The 26,382-nt window shown below is 30.5% G+C and overlaps 5 protein-coding genes across 6 annotated transcripts; 3 read left to right on the top strand and 2 right to left on the bottom strand.

The window, feature by feature from the left end:
* Positions 1–1,200: 1,200 nt before the first annotated feature.
* Positions 1,201–3,490, bottom strand: LOC124936398 (RNA polymerase II transcriptional coactivator KELP). Its single transcript, XM_047476898.1, has 3 exons — positions 3,057–3,490; positions 2,832–2,937; positions 1,201–1,475 (listed from the first exon to the last, which is right to left on the bottom strand). The coding sequence occupies exons 1-3, from the start codon at positions 3,432–3,434 to the stop codon at positions 1,381–1,383; spliced, it is 579 nt and encodes a 192-aa protein (XP_047332854.1). The 5' UTR covers positions 3,435–3,490; the 3' UTR covers positions 1,201–1,380.
* A 1,423-nt stretch (positions 3,491–4,913) lies between these two features.
* Positions 4,914–6,562, bottom strand: LOC124936597 (GDSL esterase/lipase At5g08460-like). Its single transcript, XM_047477110.1, has 4 exons — positions 6,240–6,562; positions 6,019–6,146; positions 5,342–5,837; positions 4,914–5,252 (listed from the first exon to the last, which is right to left on the bottom strand). The coding sequence occupies exons 1-4, from the start codon at positions 6,544–6,546 to the stop codon at positions 5,017–5,019; spliced, it is 1,167 nt and encodes a 388-aa protein (XP_047333066.1). The 5' UTR covers positions 6,547–6,562; the 3' UTR covers positions 4,914–5,016.
* Positions 6,563–14,849: 8,287 nt separating this feature from the next.
* On the top strand, positions 14,850–19,031 carry LOC124934274 (peroxisomal acyl-coenzyme A oxidase 1-like). 2 transcript variants are annotated; one of them, XM_047474777.1, is made up of 14 exons: positions 14,850–15,070; positions 15,596–15,704; positions 15,786–15,847; positions 15,930–16,139; positions 16,254–16,341; positions 16,412–16,574; positions 16,766–16,964; positions 17,043–17,240; positions 17,505–17,636; positions 17,717–17,840; positions 18,003–18,113; positions 18,195–18,264; positions 18,342–18,525; positions 18,618–19,031. In XM_047474777.1, the coding sequence occupies exons 1-14, from the start codon at positions 14,933–14,935 to the stop codon at positions 18,825–18,827; spliced, it is 1,998 nt and encodes a 665-aa protein (XP_047330733.1). In that variant the 5' UTR covers positions 14,850–14,932; the 3' UTR covers positions 18,828–19,031. The 2 variants fall into 2 exon arrangements, with proteins under 2 accessions (XP_047330733.1, XP_047330734.1); XM_047474778.1 differs by lacking the exon at positions 18,195–18,264.
* A 1,185-nt stretch (positions 19,032–20,216) lies between these two features.
* LOC124934242 (pentatricopeptide repeat-containing protein At4g21065-like) lies at positions 20,217–22,878 on the top strand. The gene has a single exon (XM_047474744.1). It carries the CDS (start codon positions 20,267–20,269, stop codon positions 22,106–22,108), a length of 1,842 nt encoding a protein of 613 aa, XP_047330700.1. The 5' UTR covers positions 20,217–20,266; the 3' UTR covers positions 22,109–22,878.
* An 82-nt stretch (positions 22,879–22,960) lies between these two features.
* On the top strand, positions 22,961–25,783 carry LOC124934241 (cation/H(+) antiporter 15-like). The gene is made up of 3 exons (XM_047474743.1): positions 22,961–23,182; positions 23,262–24,257; positions 24,422–25,783. Exons 1-3 carry the CDS (start codon positions 22,973–22,975, stop codon positions 25,652–25,654), a joined length of 2,439 nt encoding a protein of 812 aa, XP_047330699.1. The 5' UTR covers positions 22,961–22,972; the 3' UTR covers positions 25,655–25,783.
* The last annotated feature ends 599 nt before the right edge of the window (positions 25,784–26,382 follow it).

A 26,382-nucleotide genomic window follows, 5' to 3' on the forward strand; every position in this document is an offset into this window, starting at 1 on the left:
AGCAGTTAAAGAATTAATATCTGGATAATATTAAAAATAGAGATGTAGTAGTTAAAGAATTCTTTAAGTGGTCGGTTAGTTATCTAATCATCATCCTAATGTGATCTGGATCATAGTGGAAGACAAGTTAACTTCATGATTATGTTAAATACTCAAAATAAAAATAATAAATTGAAAAAAGAAATAAAATACTTTCGAATGATTTTTTTTTTTTTTTAGATACGATTGTCTCAAATGAATTTATCTTACACGCATTTGTTTCAATTTGAAAAGAGAAGTCATGTATATACGAGTATTGTCAACGTTTTTTTTTTCTATTTTTTCTTATTCTATGTAACATTTGAACATATCTGTCTTCAAAATGTAAAATAAAAATAAAACTTAACATATGTTAAGTCCAAAATATTCTAATAAAAGATTAAATATTTTAATTTATTTTTTATTAAAAATATTTTAAATTAAAGTTAATAGTTATAAAAATTATGTAAAAAAATATATATATAATTAAACAATTTATTATTTAATTTTTAAAATTAAATAATTATATAAAATAAATTTATTTGTTAATTATTTAAATTAAAAAGATAATTAAGAATATTTAATTTAATTCAATAAATTAAAAATTAATTAACTCTCATAAATATAATGTATATGTCATTGTAGTGATAAAATTTATAATGAACTTACATTTTAAAAAAAAATAAAAATTTGAACACATATATTTATTACTTAAAATTCAATTTTCTTCACTAATTATTTATTTATTTTATCAAATAGATTGAAATTATGTATAATTAGATTTTGATGAAATGAAAATAAATCATTGAATCTATTTATTCTGGTTTATTCATAAATATTTAAATTAGAATATTTCATATTTCTTTAACAATTATTGATCCCTTTTAATTTCTCATGGAACAACCTTTCTTTAACAGTTATTGACAACATTATTAAGCCATCAAATTGAACCACTCCTATATCTCATAAAATAAAATCATTAGTTTGTTTGATGTTTTGTTTTCTTATTAAAATGAATTAAATAATTTAATAATTAAAAAAATAACTAAAAAAATCTCAAAACCCTAGGTTTGATTCATTTTAACATTTTATTTTTATGAAAATCGAAATTAATAATAAAAAAAAACCTAGTAAGCAACAGTTTCAGAATTTCTCATCTGAATCCAAATGCACAAGCAAACAAACAAAAAGTGCTCACTGGTAGAGAAGAAAATACATTCATAACAAAAACTAACACATAAGGTTAAATTGTTTGCTCCATTTCAGAACAACAAAAAAGAGAATTAACATGAAAAGCGATAATCGATCAGTTTCGATATTCGACTTACTTACTTAGTTGCATCTTCAAAAACCAAACCTGGACTACTCCAATCTACACTGCATCTTACTGATGACTTTCTCAATTTCAGATACATTGTCCTTCAAAGCCGACCATTGCTCTACTGTCAAACTTATTCCTTTTCATCACAAAACAAACCGCACCAAAATCAGACTTCACACACATTTTTTTTTTAAACCCAACAACAGAAATCAACCCGAGAATGATAGAGATAAATATTAAGCAAATTGAAACAATTGCACTTTTTATAGAGACATTTAACCTTTCCTTTCTATAAGAGTCTTGAAAACTTAGATTATATTAAGACTATGTTTAGATGAGGGTATGTATAATAGAGAATTGTAAAGTTGAAACTTAAAAATTCATATCAATTATAAACAAACATAGCCCTTGTAGAAAACTATGTTATTGAAATAACAATTGGCTTATATTAAGACTATGTTTAGATGGGGTATAATGGAGAATCGTAAAGTTGAAACTTAAACGAATTATAAACAATAATATATTCATAAAAAACAATATGATTGAAATAACAAATAGCTTATATTAAGACTATGTTTAGATGGGGTATAATAGAAAAATCTAAAGATGAAACTTAAAAAATCATATGAATTCTAAACAAACATTAGCCCTAATGGGAGTACAATAGTAAATTCTAAAGATGAAACTTAAAAAATCATATGAATTCTAAACAAACATTAGCCCTAATAGATTCATAGATAACTATGTTATTGAAATAACAACTGCCTTATATTAAAACTATGTTTAGATGGGTATAACAGAGAATTGTAAAATTGAAACTTAAAAATTCATATGAATTATAAACAAAACATAGCCCTAATAGATTCATAAAAAACTATGTTATTGAATTAACAACTGGCCTGAAATTGACCTAGGAATCAAAAGGGATGTCCTCACAAACTTTAATATCCCCCAATTTTGTCTAGAAATTTTTAGGAATTTGTTGTAGTCTCTTACAAGAAAACAATTACTTGTGCTCTATCAGCATGTATGGAAAGGAGATGCACAAAAGATAAAGTAAACTAGGTTGTAATCCGAATGTAAAATTGTATAACTCACAAAATAGATGGCTATAAAAGATGAAACTCGTAAATACATAATCTTATTGAATCAATTTGAATGTTATTGCATACTATAGTAAATAAAAACGATTCTAAATAATATGATTAGCATATAGAAATGAAGTTAAAAGAAGCCAGTTCTTTCTTCAAGAGAATGCCTTACTCAATCAATCTTCCTCGAGTTTCAGAAAGATTCTTCCGAGGAAGTTTCAGAAAGATAAGCTCTAACTTTTGAATATTTCAGATTTGAAATAACATGGTGTTAATCTAGGGTCCTGTTCAAAGCTATATATATAGTCATCTTGTTCAGTTGATTCATTCTATTGAGTTGCAGACTAAATAGAAGAAATCCAAACTATATCAATAATATATTGATTAAGAAGAAACATTACCTTTTGCAGAAGGTCGATCCTTTCCATCTACTTTATAATACTCCCTTATAGACACCAAAGTTTTACCTCTGAAATCCTGAATCGTCACTCTCCTCTTATCAGATAACTACACAGAACAAACAAACAAACAAACATCAAATCATTCTGCTGAATATTAGGGTTTGTAAACTTCAATTCCACAAAACAAACAATCAGATACTAATACTCGCAGGCCTTAAATCTTACCCTACAAATGATGAGATCACCTTCATCATCGAATTCTTTTTCACCGACAATCTTTGGTTTCACATCTTCTTCTTCCTCCTCCTCCTCCACCTCCTCTTCAACTTCCTTTTTCATTTCCATTTCCTTTTCCGGTTCATCATCAGCTTGTTGTTCTTCTTCTTCTACTGCGGCATTTGCCGCCTCCTTGGCCTGTTGTTCTAAGAGAAAAGCTTCTACGACTTGACGAACAAACTTCTTTCGTTCGGGGACAGAGAGATCGATACCGAGCTTCTCAGAAGCAGATTTACGAATCTTGAATTCTGTTGCTTCATCCATATTCGATCCCCTGAGAATCTCTATCACCGTTTCTTCGATCTTCTCCTTGAGCGCCGATTCCATTTTTTCTTAGTTCTAAGGTTTCTGTGTGGGTTCCCCTTTTGAGTTACAAATTCTGTACTAAGAGGGAATGAATGAATTCTACTTATAACGTAAATTAATATATGAAACTGCTGCTGCTGTATGCCAAAATTTAAAATTAGCTATTCTACTTTTTAGTTCTTGATGAATATACCCAAAACTTTCTAGGGTTAGAGAAGGGAAATACGAAGAATCGAACTCACCACTTTTGGGTTAGAATCAAATACTTTAACCACTAACCTTCACTATTGTTATAGTTAAAAAATAACAGTGTCATTCTTCATAATATTTTTTTTTTTTTTAAAATAATAGATTTATCTTGTGAATTTTTATAGTGAAAATTGATTGCGAGAGAATAACGTGAAAAAAATTCTCTCTTTTCTCATCTTTTCTTTTACAACCAATAAAAAAAATGACCGTCATGTCGTTTTATTTCTCAATCGTTTTATTTCTCAAATTTCCTTCCATATCTCCCTTCTTTTTTTAATTAAGTTATAAAAACTTTTGAAGTTTTATTTTATGAGATATAGGTCATTGTGAAACTTTGGATAAGGGTAGAGCAATAATTATTTTATTTTTTTATATTATATTATATTATATTATATTATATTATATTATTTCTATTACATTTCTCCTCAATTATTATTATTATTTTTTTAAGAAATTAATGAAATCGGGTTAAACATATAACTTGTAAACAAACTCAAACATTTAACCAGACACCGAACTTACCGCATGACGGATTGAAACCCAATACCTCATGAAGCTAAGAATATCTAACTTTTGTTATCGCTAGGCCTAGAAGAGATGAATTTCTCAATTATTATTATTATTATTATTATTATTATTATTATTATTTTCTAAATAAGAATCTATTAATGTAACACAAAATCTCAAATTAATTTGTAATGATTTGGTATTTATTTTTCAAATATTATTATATTTACAAATCTTGAAATTAATAAAATATTTTATTTTATACCAACTAAAACATAATTAGAATTGCAATTAAAATGGTTAAGTGAGAGCAAGAATTGAAGTTCATGTATAATTCAATTCTTATGGACATCCAATTCCTTAATTTAGTTTATCAAACAAACTACAAAATTGAAATAACCCAATTTCAATACCAACCCAAACATTTGGATAAAAATAGTTTTTACCCAATTGTACTCTTATTATTTTTCAAAATATTTAAAAATAAAACCACCTAGAAAAATCCTAAAATCTTTCTTCTTATTTTTCATCAAGGTATATTTTTAGTAAAAATCAAACCTTAAATCTTTAGTTTATTAGGTTAGACCTTTTTTTTCTCAAATTTTGAACTTCCTATGGTAAAAAAAGCCATTGGTGTCTTGTCTTTATCACACAAGATAAGTGAAATCAAAAGAAGTAAAATTGATCCAAAACAAAACAAAAATTGTAACAAGAGAATCTCTATTAACAATGTTATTACCCATAAAAGCCATGCCAATTCTCAACCAGCTATGGTTTTGTTCGTGTGAGATATACGAGTCTATATCAAAGAATATAAAGAAGAAACAATTACATTTTTCGATTTGGACTATCGTTTGACTTTCTTCGCTAACATACCCTTCAAATTGGTTGGGTAACATATTTCCAAGTGTTTGCTAGACCACACATTATCTGCTAAAATTGCATTCACTGCATCAGTTGGATGAAATTGATCCCACCATATATGATTTGAAGCATCTTCACATGCCATTTCAGGTGAAATGCAAATTAACACACCCTTATACTTACCATATCCACAACATGCTTCAGAAGTCACATTAAACCCTAGAAACAACACAAACAAAAGTAAGAATAATCACTAGTTCAGTATTTCATTTGACCTAATTATTAACCAAAAGGCAAACAAAAATTACCATAATGTTGATGGTTCTTCATTATATCCAAGGAAGCTTCAAATGCATCACAGAATATGATATCAACATCAACAAGTTCGCGAGAAAGTTCATCAACCATGTATCTCATAACATAGTTAAATTCAACTATCATATCGTTTATTATCTGAATACATTCACCATTCTTGCTATGAAACTGCCACAAGTAGTAAGGAGCGCAGCCAATTGGAGCTAGTCCCATAACAACTATCTTCCTAACGTTTAGATCATACAAGTTCTTAATCTCCTGTTTCATTGAATTTGCTAAGAACTTGTTGAATCTCCATGGAAGATACAATAACTGTACATCTGATTGGTTTTGAAGATAGTAATGAATATAGTCATTAGTTCCAATTGAAATGTAGAACACTGAATTTGACATATGTTCATTTGCTGCATCATCTCCTGTATATAGTACAAACTCTTGGAATGTATCCATAACCTGTTGAATTTGCTGTGAAAGTGATATGTGTTGTCCCTGTAAAGAATCATCTCAAGGTTAGAAATTCTCAATAAGTAATGAAGAAAACAGAAGAAATCATTTGGTTTAATCAAAGCTAGGGTTTGTGCCCTAGCTCATTTTGGATTCTCCCCACTTCTGGGTTTCTTTAATGAAATGGCATTAAGCCGTTTTTCCCCAAAAACAGAAGAAATCATACAAGTTCAGATCCACTTGAGAAGATGATTCCAGCACCAGCAGATGCATAATTGACTCCATATTTCATATCTTCAGCAGAGCCAGCATGTCCAAGATAACTGGGTACAAATGGAAGCCCTAAATATGATGCTGATCATATAAAATAGCAAGAAACATCAAATTCGTATCGTAGGAGTTGTTATTAGATCAATTTAGGTCTAAGAAAATGAACAAGAGAGTTACCGAGATAATCAACGGGGATTCTGCCGTTGCAGAAACGGCCGGTGGGTTGACGGGAGTCGAAATCGCGGCCGTAAGGAAGTCGATCGGCGCGAGCGAGTGTTCCAAGAAAGTTATTGGTGCCGCAATCGACGGAGGAATCGCCGATTACGAATAAAGCGGAGACTCCTCCATTGGATTGAGGGGTGAGTTGTTCTGCTGAGACGCCATTAATGAGTTCTTGAGGGTGAATCAGAGTAATTGGTTGAGTAAAGAAGATGAAAATGAGAAGAAGAAGGGTTAAGATTACAGGCCTAGATTGGACTGGCATGTCGCCGGAGAAGAAGAAGAAAGGGAATGTATTTTTGGCGGGGAAATATACTCTTCATTTCGATTTATATATCAAACTAACTATATATTATATATTATAAGCTTTTTCATTAGCATTTTATAAAGTGACAAAAATTCATATTTAACCCCATCAAATAAAATATATATATTTAGCTCTCCCTAAGTAATGATAGTTAGATAGACTCCACATCAATCCTATTGTGTCGAAAAAATAAGTCACGTGAAAAAAAAAATTATTAACTAAAATGTTATAGAAAAAAATTAATGTTCATGTTCGGGACAGAATTTTCTCGAACATGGTCATGTTGGACAAAAAAATGCTCTGAACATGATTTCTCTTTCTAATTTTTTAAATTTACAACTTTTTCTCTCTAATATTTAACATGATAATTTTTTTCTAATTGTTGCTTATTTTTTCAACGTGGCTCTCCATATCTTTATTCTCTCATTTATTTATTGGTGGTGAAATTAAAGCTTCTTATTTATTGGATCAAATCAAATTTTGAACTAGAGAAATTCAATAATTAAATTTAGGGCAGCAAAATGAGTCAAGCTACTCGCGAGCTGCTCGATCAAAGCTCGACTTGAGTTTGACTTTAACCAAGTTTGAGTCTGCTCGTTTAATATTCGAGTCGAACTTGAGCTCATATATATTTGTTCGATGATTTGTCTGAGGTTTTTCGAGTCTGATAATAAATAATATATATTATTTATTTTAATATTAAAATCTAAAATAAAATAAATATTTTTTCCTCACAAATATTTGAAAATTTAATTTTAGTTTAAGTTTTTCAAGTCGATCCGAAACTTTTAAATAAATAATTTAGCTCAAATTTATAAATTCGTTCGAGTTTGAATCGAACTAATGAATACTTAATTGAGTCGAGCTCGAGCTCAACCTGGTTTGACTCGTTTATCGTCTTAATTAAATTAGTTATATAATTTTTTTAATAAATGTCACATAAATAATAAAGCGTTTGTTAAGACAAAATTTCATTTGATATAATTTTAATAATAATAAGCCTCAAATAGTAAGATTAAAAAAGTGGTCAAAATCTCAATTAGCTCAAAAAAAAGAGTTCAACTTTGAGAATTAAACTTTTATTTATTTTTAAATAATAATCCAATTAAGTGAGGAATGATTACTCAAATACTTAAATTTATTGACATTAATTATATAAAAAAAGGTGAAATACATTGAAGAAATAAAATGACATTTTTATTGGTGTGGATAAGTACGTGTAATAAATTGATATATTAATTTATCGAATAGGTTTGTTGAAACAAATAAAAATAATAAACATAAGATGTAACAATTAAATTTATCAATCATATATAACATTAATGTTCTACCTAAGTTAAATATTATCAAATGTTTATCATATAAATTGAATTAAACTAGCTCAATATCATGAAGTGCCTAAAAATAAAACTTGTCAAAAACAATGTTAACTTTTACTTTATAATATATGACATTATGGACTAAGCCATATGAGAAAAATGATTTTCCAAACAGGTTCCTAGATAAATGAAAAACTCATCATTAAAATTGGTAAGATACTTAAAAATAATAATTTGAGGGATAATAATTTATATTTAAATATTGTTTTTTTTGTTACCCATATATTCTATTTGTTTTTTTAAAATTATTTGATTTGTTTTATTTCATTTATTATTATTATTGAATTTAAATTAGTTATATATATATATATATTTTAAATTGTTACTATTTAATAATTAAAAATATATAGTTCAATGTTGCTAGTAATTTGGCGTTGAACAACTATGTGGAGCAATACTATTTTGGTGTCACTCCTACAATCTAACTAGTCATTGAAATTTATTTATATTTAAAAGTCTAGAGGTAAATACTATATTATTGGAAAACCTCCAATAAAATTAATTTAATAAATACTACATTATTGTCTACTTCATTTTTTTTTCCTGTCACATGGATCTTTTATTATTTGCTGTCTAATCTTGATTTAACAAATCTCACATTATTTTTATTGCTCTTATTATTATTATTTTAGAAAATAAGTATCATTCCCACCTTCAACTTAATTTATATTTTGTTGTTTAAAAGAAAATTATACTCTCTTTTTTTAATCTTTTATAAGGATATTTTTTTTTTAGGTTTATCATAATAATTATATTGAAAAATAAAAACAATTTTTTTATGTCAATTATTTTCATTTAAGACGTTCTCAAAAGAAACCCGTAACAATTGATTTTTTTTTTTTATAAACCAATCTTGTTACTTAGTATCTACTCGTTGAATTTCATATTTAAAAAAAATTATGAATATTTTTTTCTATTTCTTTTTAAATAATTCACAACAAAATATAAATGAAAAAATATGAGTGACCAAAAATGCAACTAAAAACAATGAACACACAATCGAGTTAACTATTTGAAAAATAACAATAAAAAACAAACCGAACAACCTAAAATACAAACTAGAATTAACGAGTTCAAAGACTATGATTAAGTTTGAAGATCATTAAGTTATGAACATAAGTAGAAACATACTCCAAATATGAAATGTGATATTATCAAACTCGATTCACAACATGAGAAACATGACATAAATTTTGAATTTTCAAATGAAACTATAATCATCTTTCCAAACCTAAAGAAGAAAAAGAAGATCCAAATTAACCAGCTCAATGACAGCCACTGTTTCAAGGGCTAGAAACATAATATCCAGACTTACAATAATATGATGAGCCAAACAAAGACCTTAAATTACTACAAACAAGAAATTATCTAGGAAACCCATGATCATCATCATCATCATCATCTCTCCATCTGATCTAAAACATGAGTTTGATCAGGACTACAAATCTCCATTATACTATGCAAAGAAGGTTTCCATGGCTGAACAATATTGGCTCTGCATCTCTCAATCTCACCAAGAACATCTTCAAGTTTCCTCTTGTTTTGCAGCTGAATCAATAACCATTCAAGCTCTTCCTTTGTTAGAACCACTTTGATCCTCCTCTTCACACCATTCCTGATCTTCTGATCATCCTCCTCTGTTTCTGGGTTATGCTCCACTACTACTGATCTGCTTTCTTCTGAACTAATGGTTCTTGATATCTCCATGCAATTACCCATTTTAGATCTTGAAGTTGAAGTTGGAGAAGATGAAGATGAAAAAGAATGGTTGGTTTTGGATCCAGAAATAATGCAGCAAATGACAATTTTGAGGTTGTTGGGAGGAATCAATGCTTATGCATGTGAGTGTGGGGTCAAATTACTATAAGCCTATTAATATGTATATAAATGTGGATTTCTCTTAATCACACACACTGTACCCTCACTCTCTTATACCTTGTTTGATCTTGGTTTTTTTTTGTTTGTAAAAAAAGAGGGAAAAGTTATAATAATTTTAAAATTTAATAAAAATAAAGTTTATCTTAGTTAATGAATTAAGTGGTTTAATAATTTTAATTGAAATTGATAGTATGATGTTATAAATGATTATTATTTTAAAAGTATATATCAAACAGCTCTTGTTAGTGACAGCAAACTTTCTTGTTTTGAGCTTAAAACCCGGTAAACAAAGGACGTCCTATATTGACTATTGTTTCCAAACTTATTATTAAATACTCATCAACTTTATCTTATTTTATTTTTTTATTCTTTTTATGAAATTAGTATTTTATTACTTTTATTCTTTTTATAAGTCTCTTCTTTAGGCCTTGTATGGTTTGGGTTATTAAAATAGAGGGAAAAACTGATGAATCGATGATGATTTTGAAGAGGTTAGGATGTTTATTTTTATTTTTTATAAAAAGATTTAAAAAGTATTGATATATATAAATAAAAATAATAATAATTTAAAATAAAAGGTATTTTAATAAATAAATTGATTGATTTGATGGATGAAATGAGTAGTTAGAGGTGTTCAACCGGTTGGTTAAGACCAATTTGTCTTTTATTTTATAAACCGATTAACCGGCCGTTAATAGTATCGGTTTTACCGGTTATGATTTTATCGCTTTTGGTCAGTTCCGGTCGGTTAACCGGATTTAACCAGTAACCGATAATTCAATTTTTTAAATTAAGTAATAAATTTATGAAATGATTTTTTTAAAAAATATTATTTTCGGATGCCTGTTATACTATTCTCCCTCTTATCTTCTCTCTTATATTAAAATATATTATTATTAAAATATATTATATTAAAATATTTTATTATTATAATATATTTTATTATATATTTATGAATATATTATAATATATAAATTTATCATAAAAATATAATATATTTTATAGTTATTTTTGTTAGCTTCTTACATGTTTATTGAGAAAATTTAAATTCATTATGTCGATTAGTCTTTGACCAACTAATATGATTAAATTTTCTTCTCAACCGATAGAACGGAAAGTAAAATCGATAAGTTATAATAAAATAAAAAAGATTTATAGATTATTAAATAATATATCTATTATTTATAAAATAACTAATATAAAAATGTATAATTAAATTATTACCGGTTAAACAATTAGAAAAATAGATAAACTGAAACTCGAACCGGTTAACTATCGGTTGGATTACCGGTTTTTTTGCACAGCCCTAAGAATATCAGTATATTTTTGGATTATTTGAATAACCAAAATTGAATAAGGCCTAATCTGTAATAGGCGTGAAATAATTTTTTTTTTTGAATTTGGGATAAAAAAATATTAAAAAGTTTATTAATTTATGTTTAACTATATATATATATTTATTTATGTAGTGAAATGATAAAATATATTTTATTGACTCATCTAATTGTGGAATTTACTTGGTCTAATTATATATATTTTTGTAATAGGATTAGATATTTAATCAAAAGAAGCAAATTTCTAATTTGAGCTCAGATAAGGTATAGATTTAAGAAAGTGTTTCTTAATTAATTTGTCAAATATATTTGAGATTGTTTGATAGATGGTTATTGGTCTAGATTGGTTATTTATGGGACCAAAGTTGATTTTGTACCTCTTCTCCTTAATTTCACTGTTTTAAATTTTTTATTGTTAAAGTTATAAAAAAAAAAATTAACTATTCCTAACATCCCATCCGGAGTTTTGAGTTGAGTACCACAATTTTAAAGAATTAGTAGTTAAAACATTTAATTCGTTAAAATTTGGTAGTTAAATTAGTGATATTTATCTTTTATTTGTTTATAAATACAACGCAAATAATAAATTAACGATGACCTTTGAAATTTTAACAACTGATAAATCCAAATTATAAGTTTTGTAAGAAGATTTTTGAAATCTCAGTTGGCTAAAGAGCATCAATCTAAAAATTGGCCATGCTGTTATTAGGAGATTATTATAATTATTTAAAAATTAATTTGATCAATATAAAAAAGTATTTTACTATTATAGTTAATAATTTTATTAATTTATGAAATTATGAGTTATTTGTTGAATTAAATCTAAATAATTTTATCAAACAACCTCATTAATAATTGGAATAAACTTATATCATGAGACCGACAATTATGAAAAAATTAATTTACGTGAACATATCTCAGTCCAGGTGGTAAAAGATCGAATTCTCAATCATTATTGTATAAACAATTTTATTCTAAAAAATCTAACATTTCTTCCCAAAAACTGGCATGATCCATTTCTCTATTCCACCTCTATATTTATATTTAGAAAACAAATTAAAGTTATTTATATAAAGAATAAATGAAAAAGTATAAATGGAGGTGAAATAGCACCATTCATGTATCAAAAGTTTAGCTCTATGATAGCTTACAATGTCAATTTCGAATCGATCTGATTCGTTATATAACATATTCATCTTATATATAAAAACTCATTCTAATAATGATGTGTGCTCAGATGTTCATATAGAATAATGATTATAAACAAGGTTTATGATTCTTTCGTTGAGTGAATATTTGAATTATTATCTCAATAATTTGCATTCAAAAATACTCTAAGTGTGAATATGTGATATAAATATTTGTTTGTTTCCATGTGATGTCTTCCTTGACCTAAGTTTCCTCAATGAATGAATAAATAAATAGGGAATCAAATGTATCATTGGGCAAAGTTAATTGTGACTATGGGTTGAACTTATTTTGATTTACCCCACTTGAAAAGAATTTTATACTTTATGCTTAAAAACATTTTAAAATTTTATCTTGATTCATTTTATACTTATAATTTATTATTTTATAAAAGATAAATTTTATAATTTATTTTAAATGATATTTTATAATTTATAAAATTATATGAATCATCTTAAATTATAATAAAATTTTAAAAAATGTAAAAGTAAAATTATAAACTAATTACTTATACTAATACTAATGTGATTATAATTAAAAATATAAAAATAAAATATATTTTTTAAAATTTTATACTTTTAATTAATTTTAATGTTTTATTTAGATGTACTTTTCCTATATAATAAAAAAACGTATTAATCGAGTCGAATAAATGTATTAATGGATTCAAAAATATATTAAATATGTCAAAATATATTGAACTAGTTAATCACATATTAAACATATGAAAGTGTGTTAAATTAATCAAAAACGTATTAAACGGATCAAATATATATTAATCGGGTCAACCCATGTCAAATGGGTTAACACATATTAAACGAGTCAAAAATATATTAAACGGGTCAAGTAGATGTTAATCAAGTCAAACTTATAAAAAAAATGTTAAAACGAATTAAAACAAGTCAAAAATATATTAAGAATGGAAACTAAAAAATGAATTGAATATATTAAGAATGTGGACATAGAAAATGGGTTGAATAAGTTTAATTTATTTTAAAAAGTAAAATTTAAGGTTTTCATTTATTTAACTAGCGTAATTTAATAGTGTATTATTTTCAATCTAATTCAATACTCAATAAAAATATATTGCCTAATGAAATCAGGAATAACATACAATTTTATGTTAAGAGTGAAGATCGTACTAATTAATTATTATTATTTTTTTAAAATAACAAAAACATATCGCAATCTTACATTAAAATTTTGTCCATGCTAAGCGGGTTAATTTATTTTAAAATAAATTCATTCTCAACAAAATTGAATTGTATATTTAAATCTCACCCTTCATTATTGTGAACTCATTAATGACAAGATGCTTGTACTTAATGACAATAGTTAAAAGATGGATATATAGTTTAAATGCTTATTTATTGTTTTTATCATTTATATCTCACATTGGATAATATTCAAAAAAATGTATTTACAATTTTTTTACTTACAAATTAAAAAATATTCATTAACCTTAAAATATCTATCAGAATCGAAACTGCCCATTTCCTCATTACTATTTATATATTATATTCCTATCATTTTATTATATTTTCTGATTTTGAAACATATTTAATACCATTACAAATTATATATCTTACCCATCATATACCATTAATCTATAAATAAATTAACAATTATTACATAAAATTAAACATAAAATGTATATAAACTTATCAATACCAAAAAAATTACATTTATATTTATCCTGATTAATCTTTACAAGTAAGATCCTAACTTTTAAGATATCTTATTTATCTTGTATAATCTTTACAATTAAAATTAGGATTTTGTTCAATTTTTTAATAAATTTAAGTTTGACCTTACTAGTTTGTTTTTTAATTTTATATTTTACTATATTTAATCAGTTTAATAATTCTTTGAATATTTAATTATATATTTTAATAATTCACATTCATATTAATTAAATAAAATCAAGTATAAAACCACAAACATGTTATTATTAAATAAAGACAAAAAAATCAAATTGATATTTTTGTAAAGTTATTTTTTTAATAAAACAAATTTATAAATAATAATAATGAGCTGAAAATATATTGATTAATGTATGTTTTTTTTAATTATTAGGTTAGAATACTGATTTTTTTTCGGAAAATTTGTATAGTTTGTCGGGAGTTAATTGTCCTTCTTCAAAACTTACGAGTTCGATAACCTAGTAAAGTTTTTATCCTATCATTTTTTTATTCGTTTTGCTTAAACAATTTTTTTTATTTTTAATATACACAGACTTTTTTTCAAAAACAATTTAAAAATTATTTTTCTTATTATTTTTTTATTCCATTATTTTATATATATATATATATATAATAATATTTTATGTTTTGATAAATATAATAATGGAAAGTTTTTAACACATTTTATAACTTTCCCGAATTTAATTTGATCAACAAAATTTCAACCACCAAAAGTGTGATTATTTTAGAGAGAGAAATAAATATCTAGTTTTAGCTATATATTGGGTTATAACTGAATTCCCTCTTCCTTCTTTATATAGATCGATTCTATCGAAGAAGATTGAAGTTCTTACGAGAAATTTGATCTGCAGAAAATATAGCCATGGAAGGAGTTGATTACTTAGGTCATGAAAGAAACAAGGCGCAGTTCGATGTTAACGCCATGAAGATCGTTTGGGCAGGTTCTCGCCATGCCTTCGAAGTCAGTGATCGCATAGCCAAGCTCGTTGCCGATGATCCTGTAATTTCTCTTTCTCTAGCTCGTTTTCTTTTCTGTTTATGCATATTTTTGATTCCTTGAAGTTTTTATCTATAAAATCGTATGATATGAAGCACATACAAGGTTTTGATTAGCATCGAAACAAATCAAACAATCATGTGTTCTTCTGTATTCAAAGTTGCAGATCTAGTGGATATAATTGAAACAAAATGATAGGCTTATTGAGAAATTGTAGAAACTTCATTGTGATTTAGGTATTCAGCAAGGATAATAGAGTAACTCTAGGAAGGAAGGAGTTGATTAAAAACACTCTTAGAAACAAGGCGCAGTTCGATGTGAACGCCATGAAGATATAATTATATCCGTATGAAGCACATACAAGGTTTTGATTAAACCTTATAACTCCCTTTTGTGGAGTTTGATTAGCATCGAAACAAATCAAACAATCATGTGTTCTTCTGTAGTTAAAGTTGCAGATCTAGTGGATATAATTGAAACAAAATGATAGGCTTATTGAGAAATTGTAGAAACTTGATTGTGATTTAGGTATTCAGCAAGGATAATAGAGTAACTCTAGGAAGGAAGGAGTTGATTAAAAACACTCTTAGGAAAGCTGCACATGCTTGGAAAAAGTTGGGAGAGCTTCGTCTTACTGGTATAGTGTCTTTCAATCTCATTTTGTGTGCGTGAGGCGATTATCAAGCTTTGTATTAACATTGAGATTTCATCATTGCAGAAGAAGAGGCAATTATGATGAGATACTTTGTGGATGAACCTGCATATACTGATCTCCACTGGGTATATGTTGCTTCAAGATTCTATGGAAATAAGACATTTGACTGCTTATCTCACTTTTATTTTTATGTTTTTGGTGTTTTAGGGAATGTTTATACCTTCCATTAAAGGACAGGGTACTGAAGAACAACAAAAGAAATGGTTACCTTTGGCATATAAAATGCAAATAATTGGTTGTTACGCGCAGACTGAGCTTGGTCATGGTTCAAATGTTCAAGGTCTTGAAACCACTGCTACATTTGATCCCCAAACTGATGAGTTTGTTATTCATAGTCCCACTCTTACTTCAAGCAAAGTGAGTTTGTCTATTCGTTCAATGTTTTCTTGAATGCTTATAGCTATGTTATAAGCATGTTTAGCTTAAAGTGTTTAGTCTTTCTTTGATTCTTATGTGGTTGTTATGGGGTAGTGGTGGCCTGGTGGACTGGGTAAAGTATCAACTCATGCTGTTGTTTATGCACGTCTGATTACGATGGGTCAAGACTATGGAGTGCATGGTAAACTATTAATCATAATTGTTTTGAGTTAAATTTTATGATTATCCATTGGCTATTAACTCTATTACAGGTTTTCTTGTACAACTGCGAAGCCTGGAAGATCACACACCTCTTCCTGGAATTACTGTTGGTGATATTGGTATGAAATTTGGAAACGGTGCTTATAACACCATGGACAATGGAGTCTTAGTGTTTGATCATGTTCGGATTCCAAGAGATCAGATGTTGATGAAGTACAGTCCTAATTTTGTATTAGATTCCAATTTTCCATTTCAAATAGATTTTTTATTTTGTTTTTAAAGCACTAAGATCTTAGGAGCTGGTGATGATGAATTGATTACACGAACTCAATTTTCCATTTCAATTCCTTTTTTTAACTCTTAACCAACAAAGAGCTATTCTGAATTGTCTTGGAATTATCCAGGGTTTCACAGGTCACAAAGAAAGGGGAATATATACAGTCTGATGTTCCAAGACAGCTTGTTTATGGAACAATGGTATATGTCCGTCAAACAATTGTATCTGGCGCATCTTCCTTCTTATCTAGAGCAGTTTGTATTGCTACAAGGTATAGTGCTGTTCGTAGACAATTTGGTTCAAAGGATGGTGGGGAAGAGACACAGGTAACTAAGAAAAACCTCTGATCTTTCATGTTAGTATGAATTCTTATGCATATTGACCATGCCCAAATATGTTTTCAGGTGATTGATTATAAGACACAACAAAGTAGGTTGTTTCCTTTGATTGCTTCAGCCTATGCTTTCAGATTTGTTGGTGAATGGTTGAAGTGGTTGTACACGGATGTAACCCAAAGATTACAAGCCAGTGATTTCTCTACACTTCCTGAGGCTCATGCTTGCACTGCTGGTTTGAAGTCACTGACCACTACCGCTACTGCTGTAAGTTATTTGACATCATATTTTACTGCCTTTCAAGAAATATACATTAGTTTGTATCTGGCTGCTCGATGTCAATCGTTTTTTATTCGATACTTAATTTGGACTCTTTGAGGAGATATTTTTTCATCATTAAACTGATTTGTGCTGACTTTACCTATGTGAAAGCAAATTGAGATGTCTTGTTTCTTTTATGGAAAGATTTTTGTGGTTTTCCTACTTGAATTTACTCTCCATTTTAATTGGAACATCTCTTTTTCATTCTAGGATGGTATTGAAGAATGCCGTAAGCTATGTGGAGGTCATGGCTATCTTTGTAGCAGTGGTTTACCTGAATTATTGGCTGTATATGTCCCAAACTGTACATATGAAGGAGACAACATTGTGCTTCTTCTACAGGTATACAATGTTTTATTTCGTTACTGAAATCTGTATCATAATATTTGATTTCGTGGTGTTTGCATTTGTTTTATCTCCAGGTTGCGAGGTTTCTCATGAAGACTGTTTCCCAACTTAATTCGGGAAAGAAACCAGTGGGAACAACAACAGCATACCTTGGACGCATAGAGCAACAATTGACATTCCGGTCTGATGTTCAGAAAGGTAGTTTATATCTCCATTTTCTTGTAAATCTTTAATCAAGATTCATGACATTTGAGTTTGATGGGCTAGATTTCAGAAAATAAAACAAGTTTAATGAATTTCTGTAAAGAACAGACGTTGATTGAGAATATCGTTTTTTTCTTCTTCTGTCGTGACATGCAGCTGAGGATTGGTTGAAGCCAGGTGCTATCTTGAGAGTGTTTGAGGCTAGGTCTGCAAGGATGGCTGTAGCTTGTGCTACTAACTTGAAAAAGTTTTCGAATCAAGAAGAAGGTTAATCCGAAAATATGGTTTTATCTATATATATCCTATGACAACAAATATGAATAGCTATATTAATATTACGCTTTTCAGGCTTTTCGGAACTGTCTATTGATTTGATTGAGGCTTCAATTGCCCATTGTCAAGTGATCATTGTTTCCAAGTAATGAAAATTCTTCTACTGCCTTCTCATCTTTGAATAATTTAGGTTTCAACTGATTGAAACCTTTTTTTCATCAGATTTATTGAGAAATTGGAAGGAGAAATCCCCGGTTATGGGGTTAAGCAACAGTTGGAGGTTCTCTGTTTCATTTACGCACTGTCCCTTCTTCACAAGCATCAAGGCGATTTCCTTGCAACCAAAAGCATCAATCCTGATCAGGCTCATCTCGCTAATGAAATGCTCAGATCTTTATACACCAAGGTCTCTCCTTTCTCTATTGATTTTAAAACAGTCAGAAAATAAACATTGACCCATCCAAAACAAATAAACTAACTTATTTTTGGCTTAAATAGGTCCGACCGAATGCAGTTTCCCTTGTGGACTCATTCAACCATACAGACCACCTCCTTGACTCGGTTTTGGGGCGATACGATGGTAATGTGTACCCAAAGTTGTATGAGAAAGCATGGCAAGATCCTTTTAATGATTCCGTAATTCCTGATGGTTATCATGACTATATTCGACCTTTGCTGAAACAACAACTTCATATTGCCCGACTCTAGAAGAAATATAAGTTATGTTCGGCTTCGAGTTGGGTCAATTTGTAGGTGTTATTAGTGTCTATGATATTGGAATATTGATGGAGAATGCCATCTTTTGCAATTTTTATTTATTGTGACTTTGGAATAAGTATTGGAATGATTGCCAATAGGTAAACTTGTAGAATTATCTGAATTTTATTTTTAATAAATTTGTTTTCTAAATAATATTCTTATAAATTAGATGTTTTCATTATTCTTTTAGCTTGTTTTAGACCTAATTAATATATGTTAGGACTTAGGAGGAGCACCTAACTTCATTCAAATAATTTTTAAATTTATTTGTTATTATTTTAAATATTTTATACAAATGAACATTCCCAATAAATAATTTTTCTATTAGGAACAATTTTTTTTTTATTATTATTAAACTGTTACACCAATAAAATCATATAGTTTTTATTAAAAAATAAAGAAAGATATTAGGATGGTTCTTTGACTTGTTTCCATGACCTTTATGAGGAGGGGAATTTGTCGAAATGACATTAAAGATTGTATTATTTAACATAAGTGTCAGCGCACAAAATTAAATGGGTTAGTAACACTTTTTTTTTAAATTTATTTTTGAGACAATTTTGCTTCTGTCGCGAGACGCAACCGGCAATTGCGAGACGCAATTTTTTTTTATTTTTTATTTTTTATTTTATTTTTCGTCTCGCGAATACCGGTTGCGTCTCGTGAATACCGGTTGCGTCTCGCAACCGGGGTTTGCGTCTCGCGATTGTGGACTTCTCGCGACAGGGGCAAAATCGTCTCAAAAATAAAAAGTGTCACCAACGCGTTTAATTTTATGCGCTGACACTTATATCAAATAAGACAATCTTTAGTGTCATTTCGTCAAATTTTTCTATGAAAAAACATGGAAAGATCATTTGAATAATCACACCAAATTACAATCTTTTAAAATAATTCCGAATTTTTCACTTAAATTTGGTTTTAGAAAAATCTATAAAGAATTTAAATAAATAATTGATTCAGAATCAAAATCATATCAATTAGAGATGACAATTATAAACCGAGGTTTTCCAGTTTGATCAGAAATGAGACGGAAATAGTAATCTAAAATAAAGTAATATGATATTAGTAACATCAATTAAATCAAGTTGAGTTTGAGTTTAAATTTGAATTCGAGATAATTGATTTTGACCCAGTTTAAAAATGTCAAATTTAAGTTAGTATAACTACTCATTAATTCATATGTCAACCCGAATTTGCCAATATACAATTAACTTATAATTGTCACACTAAAGAAAATATATTATTATAGTTAAAAATGTAATTACATTTTAAATAAAGTTAACAAAAATTAGATTTTGAATGATATTTATATTTATGGGTCTTCTTCTTCCTCAGTCCTCTACTTGTGCTCTGGTTCTTCTACACTAATCTTGAAAACCAGTTAAATGCTGCATTTGTCTCGAAAGCTAGAGCTATGTCGCCATGTCAATCCATCTCTACTCGTTCCTTCGTTCCAATTCTCATTTTCCATCATCACCAACAAAAGAGCAGCCGAACAGAGCTGTTTATCTCTTCTCCAGGATTGCAATTCCACCTCCAAAATCTCCCAAATTCATAATCGTATTCTCAAACTAGGTCTCCATAACAACGTCTTAGTCCTCACCAAGTTCACCTCCACTTGCTCCGACCTTAACGCCGTCGACTACGCCACAAGTTTCCTTTTCCCCCCAAACGCCGATTCATCCACTTACGACGCGTTTCTCTTCAACACCATCATCAGAGCTTATTCTCAAACCGGCGATTCGAAAACGAGGTCAGTTTACTATTTTAAACTCATGCTCGACTGCGGAATCCTCCCCAACAAATTTACATTCCCATTTGTACTTAAAGCTTGTGCGGGAATTGGTTTCATGAATCTAGGGTTACAGGTTCATGGATTAGTTTTGAAACTTGGGTTTGATCATGACCTTCATGTAGGAAACACATTGATTCATATGTATTGTTGTGTAAGAGATGTTGAGTATGCTTGTAAGGTGTTCGACGAAATGCCTAAGTCGGATTCTGTTACATGGACTGCAATGATAAGTGGATATACTCGGTTAGGCATGTCATCTGATGCAGTTGAGTTGTTTAGGAAAATGCAGATTTTTAAGATTCGCCCAGATGAAATAACCATGATCTCTGTCTTGTCTGCTTGTACTGATTTAGGTGCACTCGAACTTGGGAAGTGGGTGGAATCGTATATTGAGAAAGAAAACATTCCTAGAACCGTGGAACTATGTAATGCGTCGATCGATATGTTTTCAAAAACGGGCGATATTAACAGGGCAATGAAACTATTTCGGGGTATGAGTAAAAGGACGATAGTTTCTTGGACTTCTATGATTTCTGGCTTGGCTAATAATGGTCAAGGTTCGGAAGCTATTTCAATGTTTGAAGAAATGAAAGAGGCGGGTATTGCTCCTGATGATGTCGCATTCATAGGTATACTAACTGCTTGTAGCCATTCTGGTCTAGTCGAGGAAGGTAGGAAATGGTTTGATTCGATAAGAAATGAATATTCATTTGAACCGAAAATTGAGCATTATGGATGTATGGTTGATCTATTCTGCAGAGCTGGACTTATAGAAGAGGCAGAACAGTTTGTGAAGAAGATGCCTTTTAAGCCAAATTCGATAATATTGCGGACGCTTATTACAGGTTGTCGTGTTCATGGAAAGTTCAGGCTTGGGGAAAGCATTACGAAAGAGTTAATCAGAATCGAGCCTATGCAGGAATCGAATTACGTATTGCTGTCGAGTATTTACGCGAAAACAATGTCTTGGGAGAATAAAACTTTGATTAGGGAAGCGATGGATAAGAAAGGAATTAGGAAAGTACCGGGAAGTACTATGATTGAGATTGATAATCGTATTTACGAATTTGTTTCGGGCGATAAGTCGCATTATGAGAGTGATGAAATATATAAAATGCTGGACGAGATGGGAAGGGAGATGAAGAGAGCTGGGTATGTTTCGATTACATCTGAGGTTCTTCTCGATATCGACGATGAAGATAAAGAAGATGCTTTGAATAGACATGGAGAAAAATTGGCTATTGCTTTTGCTCTTTTAAAGACGCCTTATGGAACCCCTATTCGTGTTGTTAAGAATTTGCGGGTGTGTTTCGATTGCCATTCCGCTATAAAATTCATATCCAAGGTGTATAACCGCCAAATAACAATGCGAGATAGAAACAGGTTTCACCATTTTACAAATGGAATTTGTTCTTGCAAAGATTTCTGGTGATGATCAACTTTAGGTTTTGTCTTTCGATCTCGGCTTTAACCTGAATTAGGTTATTCACGGAGCTCCGATGTCTTGTCTTTTGGGCGCTTTTGATTCGGGGGAGCATTTTGGAGGTTTTACAGGTATTTATGACATATCTCATTGTTTGAACACAACTTATTATTTAATCTAAACGATGAGGTACTTCGAATTTTTTTTTGTGACCCGGATTTATTAACTGAGGTGGCTAGCATGAATCAAACTAACCTAGTGGGTTAAAATTCAAAATTTAAGTTGCAACCAAGGCACCTAGGCCTGAATTGATCTTGAATTATTTCAGAAATAACCTTATTTGATGTAGGTTATACAAAAATAATGAGTTTTTTTTAGGTAAAAAGACATTAGTTAGAAATAACCTTGTTTGATTAAATATGTATTTGATGAGTATATTATTGATTGGATAATGAGTTATTTGAAATTAACCTACAATAAATCAGACCTAATTATTTAGATTTAGTTCAAATTAAGTTACAATAACAGGATAATAAGAGAGGGTAAAAACAACTTTTAACCTCTGAAAGTTGATTAAATTATGTAATTGTAAGGGTATAATAGTCTTTTACATATTTTTCTAGTGACATAAAATTAAACATTTGACTATTAACAAAGAAATATGGAAGGCTTGGGCAATATTTCCTATAATAGGGAGTTGCATGTAAGCCACAAAAGGAAAAATGACATGGTTTTGCTTGCCACCCATTTGGCATTTCCCAGTTTCATTTCAAGCAAAAGAGAAAGAAAGAAAGGAAAGTTGATGTCTTTGATGGAATGTGATGAATTAGAAAGCAATTGAACGAATAGTTAGTTAAGTTAATCGAAGATAAGATGGAAGATAGAGTTGTCAAACAAAACGACACGGTTGTCTGCTATGCCCCGTCGATGATAACAACAAACGGTATATGGCAAAGCGACAATCCACTCAACTATTCCCTCCCACTTTTCGTACTCCAACTAACATTGGTGGTTGTAACCACCCGTTTCCTCGTCCTTATCTTGAAACCGCTTCGACAGCCTCGTGTCATCGCTGAAATCCTTGTGAGTATGTTATCGCCTTCATCTTCTCCCGTTAGGTCATCATATTACGAAACCGACTATATGCTTTTTGATGTGGTAGGGCGGGGTGATATTAGGCCCGTCATTATTCGGGCAGAATGAGGAGTTTGCCAACACGGTTTTTCCCATTAGAAGCGTGATGGTTCTCGAGACCATGGCTAACATTGGTCTACTTTACTTCATCTTCCTAATCGGTCTCGCGACCGATCTCAACGTTCTCCGTCGAACCGGAAAACAAGCCTTTGTCGTCGCGCTTTCTGGTATGATCATCCCATTCATCATCGGAATATTCTTCTCCTATTTCCTTCGGGAGAAAGCACATGCAGTTAACCAATACACGTTCATGATGTTCCTTAGTGTTGCCTTATCTGTGACTGCGTTCCCCGTCCTCTCGAGAATCCTCGCCGAACTAAAGCTACTCAACACCGACATTGGTAGGCTCGCAATGTCATCTGCCCTCGTGATGGATGCGATTGCCTGGATTTTGCTTGCATTCGCTGTCGCATTGGCCGATGAAGGTTCGACCTCGGTCGCGACCGTTTCCGTGCTTCTCTCGAGCGTGGGGTTTGTCTTCTTTTGCACGGTCGTGGTGCGACCAATGGTGGGCTGGATGGTGAATCGGACGAGAGATGGGGAGTCAATTAGCGATTTTTGCGTGTGCTTGGTACTCGCGGGAGTGTTGATATCGGGATTCGTGACTGATGCAATCGGGACTAACGCGGTGTTTGGTGCGTTTGTGTTCGGGTTGGTGATACCGAACGGGCAACTTGAAATTACGTTGATTGAGAAGCTTGAGGATTTTGTATCAGGTCTTCTGCTTCCTTTGTTTTTTGCTACAAGCGGGCTGAAAACAAATGTGACACAAATAACCGGAGTCGCTACCTGGTTTTATTTGATCCTTGTGGTCGTTCTTTCCCTCATCGGAAAAGTGGTCGGAACCTTGATCGCCACCACGTATTATCAGATGCCGTTACGCGACGGAGTTACGCTTGGTCTCTTGATGAATAGCAAAGGCCTTATTGAGGTTATCGTGCTCAACATTGGCAAAGACCAAAATGTAACTTCTCGCCCTTGCAAAACATTTTGATTTCTCAACTTGCATCGAAAACTCGATTTATATCCTCAACATGAACTTCACTTTAATGACTATTTTCAAAGCGTGTTCTTAAATCTAATATAACACGACTATTTTCATCGTTTTTATATGATATTGCTCTATAGGTTTTGGATGAGAAGACATTTGCGATAATGGTTGTCATAGCTATGAGCTTGACCTCGATGATCATGCCTTCAGTGACATCAATTTACAAGCCTACACGTAAGTTCGCCCCTTACAAGAGAAGATCAATTCAACTGTCCAGACCGGACGTAGAACTAAAGATCTTAGTTTGCATACACACACAACGCAATGTCCCAACCATAGTCAACCTCCTCGAGGCTTCCTACCCATCCAAACGATCTCCAATTTGCGTTTATGTCCTCCACCTCGTCGAGCTGACGGGCCGAGCCTCTGCCATGCTCATTGCCAATCATAATCGACCCACGGCAAACCCAACCAAAGCCCAATCCGACAACATCATTCGCGCGTTTTCAGATTTCGAACGCACGGGCTACGTCTCGATCCAACCTCTAACCGCGATCTCGCCCTATTCCACAATGCACGACGACATCTGCTGGATGGCCGAGGACAAACGTGTGTCGTTCATAATCATCCCGTTCCACAAGCAACAAACGGTCGACGGAGGAATGGAGTCAGTGAACTCGACCTTCCGTTCGATAAACCAAAACGTGTTGGAGAATGCAGCATGCTCGGTTGGGATATTGGTCGACCGAGGGCTATCCCCCGTCAACGAGGTGTCGCACCACGTGGTTGTCCTGTTTTTCGGCGGCCGCGACGATCGTGAAGCCCTTGCATACGGCTGGCGAATGTCGGAACACCCTGCGATCAGGCTCATGGTTATACGGTTCCTACCCGGGAACTTAGCGACCGAGATGGAAAATCGTGGAGGCTCGACATTCGAGAACGTCGACAAACGACGGGACGAGGACTACGTGAACGAGTTTAGAGCGTGGACTTCGAACAACGAATCGGTTAGATATGTGGAGCAAGTGGTGAATAACGGGGAGGAGACAATGGCGTGTATAAGATCGATAGATCCGATTCATGATTTGTTCATTGTGGGACGAGATGAAGGGAGGATATCGCCTTTGAAGGCCGGATTGACGGATTGGAGCGAGTGCCCGGAGTTGGGGGCTATTGGGGACTTAATAGCGTCATCGGATTTTGCGATTTCGGTATCGGTTTTGGTGGTGCAACAATATTCAGGGACAGGAATGTTAGATGATGAGTTTGCTGTGCAGGAGAGTCCAACTAGGGTGCCACAAAATTACCAATATAGTAACTTTAGTATTGATGGTGATTACAACCGTTCACCACAATGGAAGAATTATTAGCCCAACCTTAGGCCTTGTTTTTTCTTGAGTTTTGTTAGTATATGTAGAGTAAATATTATACATAGCATTTCAATCATTGGGTTAATTTAATCTCTTCTTGTTTTTACTTTTTACCAATGGAAAAGTTTAAGAAAAAACTTAGGAAAAAAGCTCACTTAAACGTATATACTTGTACAACTAGCTCATTTAGACGTATATACTAATAAAAGGTCATTTAAACATATGTACTATCAAAAATTGGCTCATTTAGCCTTTTTTAATAACCATGGTTAACTTTTATTTTTAAATTTATATATTTATTAATTAAATTTTAATATATTTTCTCTCTTCTCTTTTCATTTATTATTTCATTTATTACTAATAAATGACCCTCTATTTTATTTTATTTTTTATAATTTTTTATTATTTTTATATGAGTATTTATGATTGATTATTTTAATTTTATTTTATATATATATATACACGAGCATTCATCATTAATTATTTTAACTCTATATTTTTTCTTCTTTTTTATATATATATTTTTTTTATATTTACATTAATTATTAATTATTTTAAATTTGTTTATCCCAATAATTGAATATAATAATAAAAATTATTTCAACAATAAATTAATTAATAATTAAGAATTGAATAATAATAAAAACTCATTAATCAAACACCAAAAGAGTAATAATCAAATATTAGACAAAATAATTAATTTACTACTAATATAAGTTTACTAATAT

This window comes from Impatiens glandulifera, chromosome 4 (assembly GCF_907164915.1).
Source record: "Impatiens glandulifera chromosome 4, dImpGla2.1, whole genome shotgun sequence".
Lineage (NCBI taxonomy): Eukaryota > Viridiplantae > Streptophyta > Magnoliopsida > Ericales > Balsaminaceae > Impatiens > Impatiens glandulifera.

What these genes read in the sequence shown, in the direction of transcription:
- LOC124934274 (XM_047474777.1), top strand. Translation starts at nt 14,933, where the DNA reads ATGGAAGGAGTTGATTACTTAGGTCATGAAAGAAACAAGGCGCAGTTC. An exon ending in CCACTCTTACTTCAAGCAAA is followed by an intron (nt 16,140 to 16,253) that starts GTGAGTTTGTCT and finishes GTTATGGGGTAG; the next exon opens with TGGTGGCCTGGTGGACTGGG. An exon ending in TGACCACTACCGCTACTGCT is followed by an intron (nt 17,241 to 17,504) that starts GTAAGTTATTTG and finishes TTTTCATTCTAG; the next exon opens with GATGGTATTGAAGAATGCCG.
- LOC124934242 (XM_047474744.1), top strand. Translation starts at nt 20,267, where the DNA reads ATGCTGCATTTGTCTCGAAAGCTAGAGCTATGTCGCCATGTCAATCCA.
- LOC124936597 (XM_047477110.1), bottom strand. Translation starts at nt 6,546, where the DNA reads ATGCCAGTCCAATCTAGGCCTGTAATCTTAACCCTTCTTCTTCTCATT. An exon ending in TCTCAAGTGGATCTGAACTT is followed by an intron (nt 5,838 to 6,018) that starts GTATGATTTCTT and finishes GATTCTTTACAG; the next exon opens with GGACAACACATATCACTTTC. An exon ending in GAAGAACCATCAACATTATG is followed by an intron (nt 5,253 to 5,341) that starts GTAATTTTTGTT and finishes TGTTGTTTCTAG; the next exon opens with GGTTTAATGTGACTTCTGAA.
- LOC124936398 (XM_047476898.1), bottom strand. Translation starts at nt 3,434, where the DNA reads ATGGAATCGGCGCTCAAGGAGAAGATCGAAGAAACGGTGATAGAGATT. An exon ending in GTGATCTCATCATTTGTAGG is followed by an intron (nt 2,938 to 3,056) that starts GTAAGATTTAAG and finishes TGTTCTGTGTAG; the next exon opens with TTATCTGATAAGAGGAGAGT. An exon ending in GGATCGACCTTCTGCAAAAG is followed by an intron (nt 1,476 to 2,831) that starts GTAATGTTTCTT and finishes TGTGATGAAAAG; the next exon opens with GAATAAGTTTGACAGTAGAG.
- LOC124934241 (XM_047474743.1), top strand. Translation starts at nt 22,973, where the DNA reads ATGGAAGATAGAGTTGTCAAACAAAACGACACGGTTGTCTGCTATGCC. An exon ending in GTGTCATCGCTGAAATCCTT is followed by an intron (nt 23,183 to 23,261) that starts GTGAGTATGTTA and finishes TTGATGTGGTAG; the next exon opens with GGCGGGGTGATATTAGGCCC. An exon ending in ACATTGGCAAAGACCAAAAT is followed by an intron (nt 24,258 to 24,421) that starts GTAACTTCTCGC and finishes ATTGCTCTATAG; the next exon opens with GTTTTGGATGAGAAGACATT.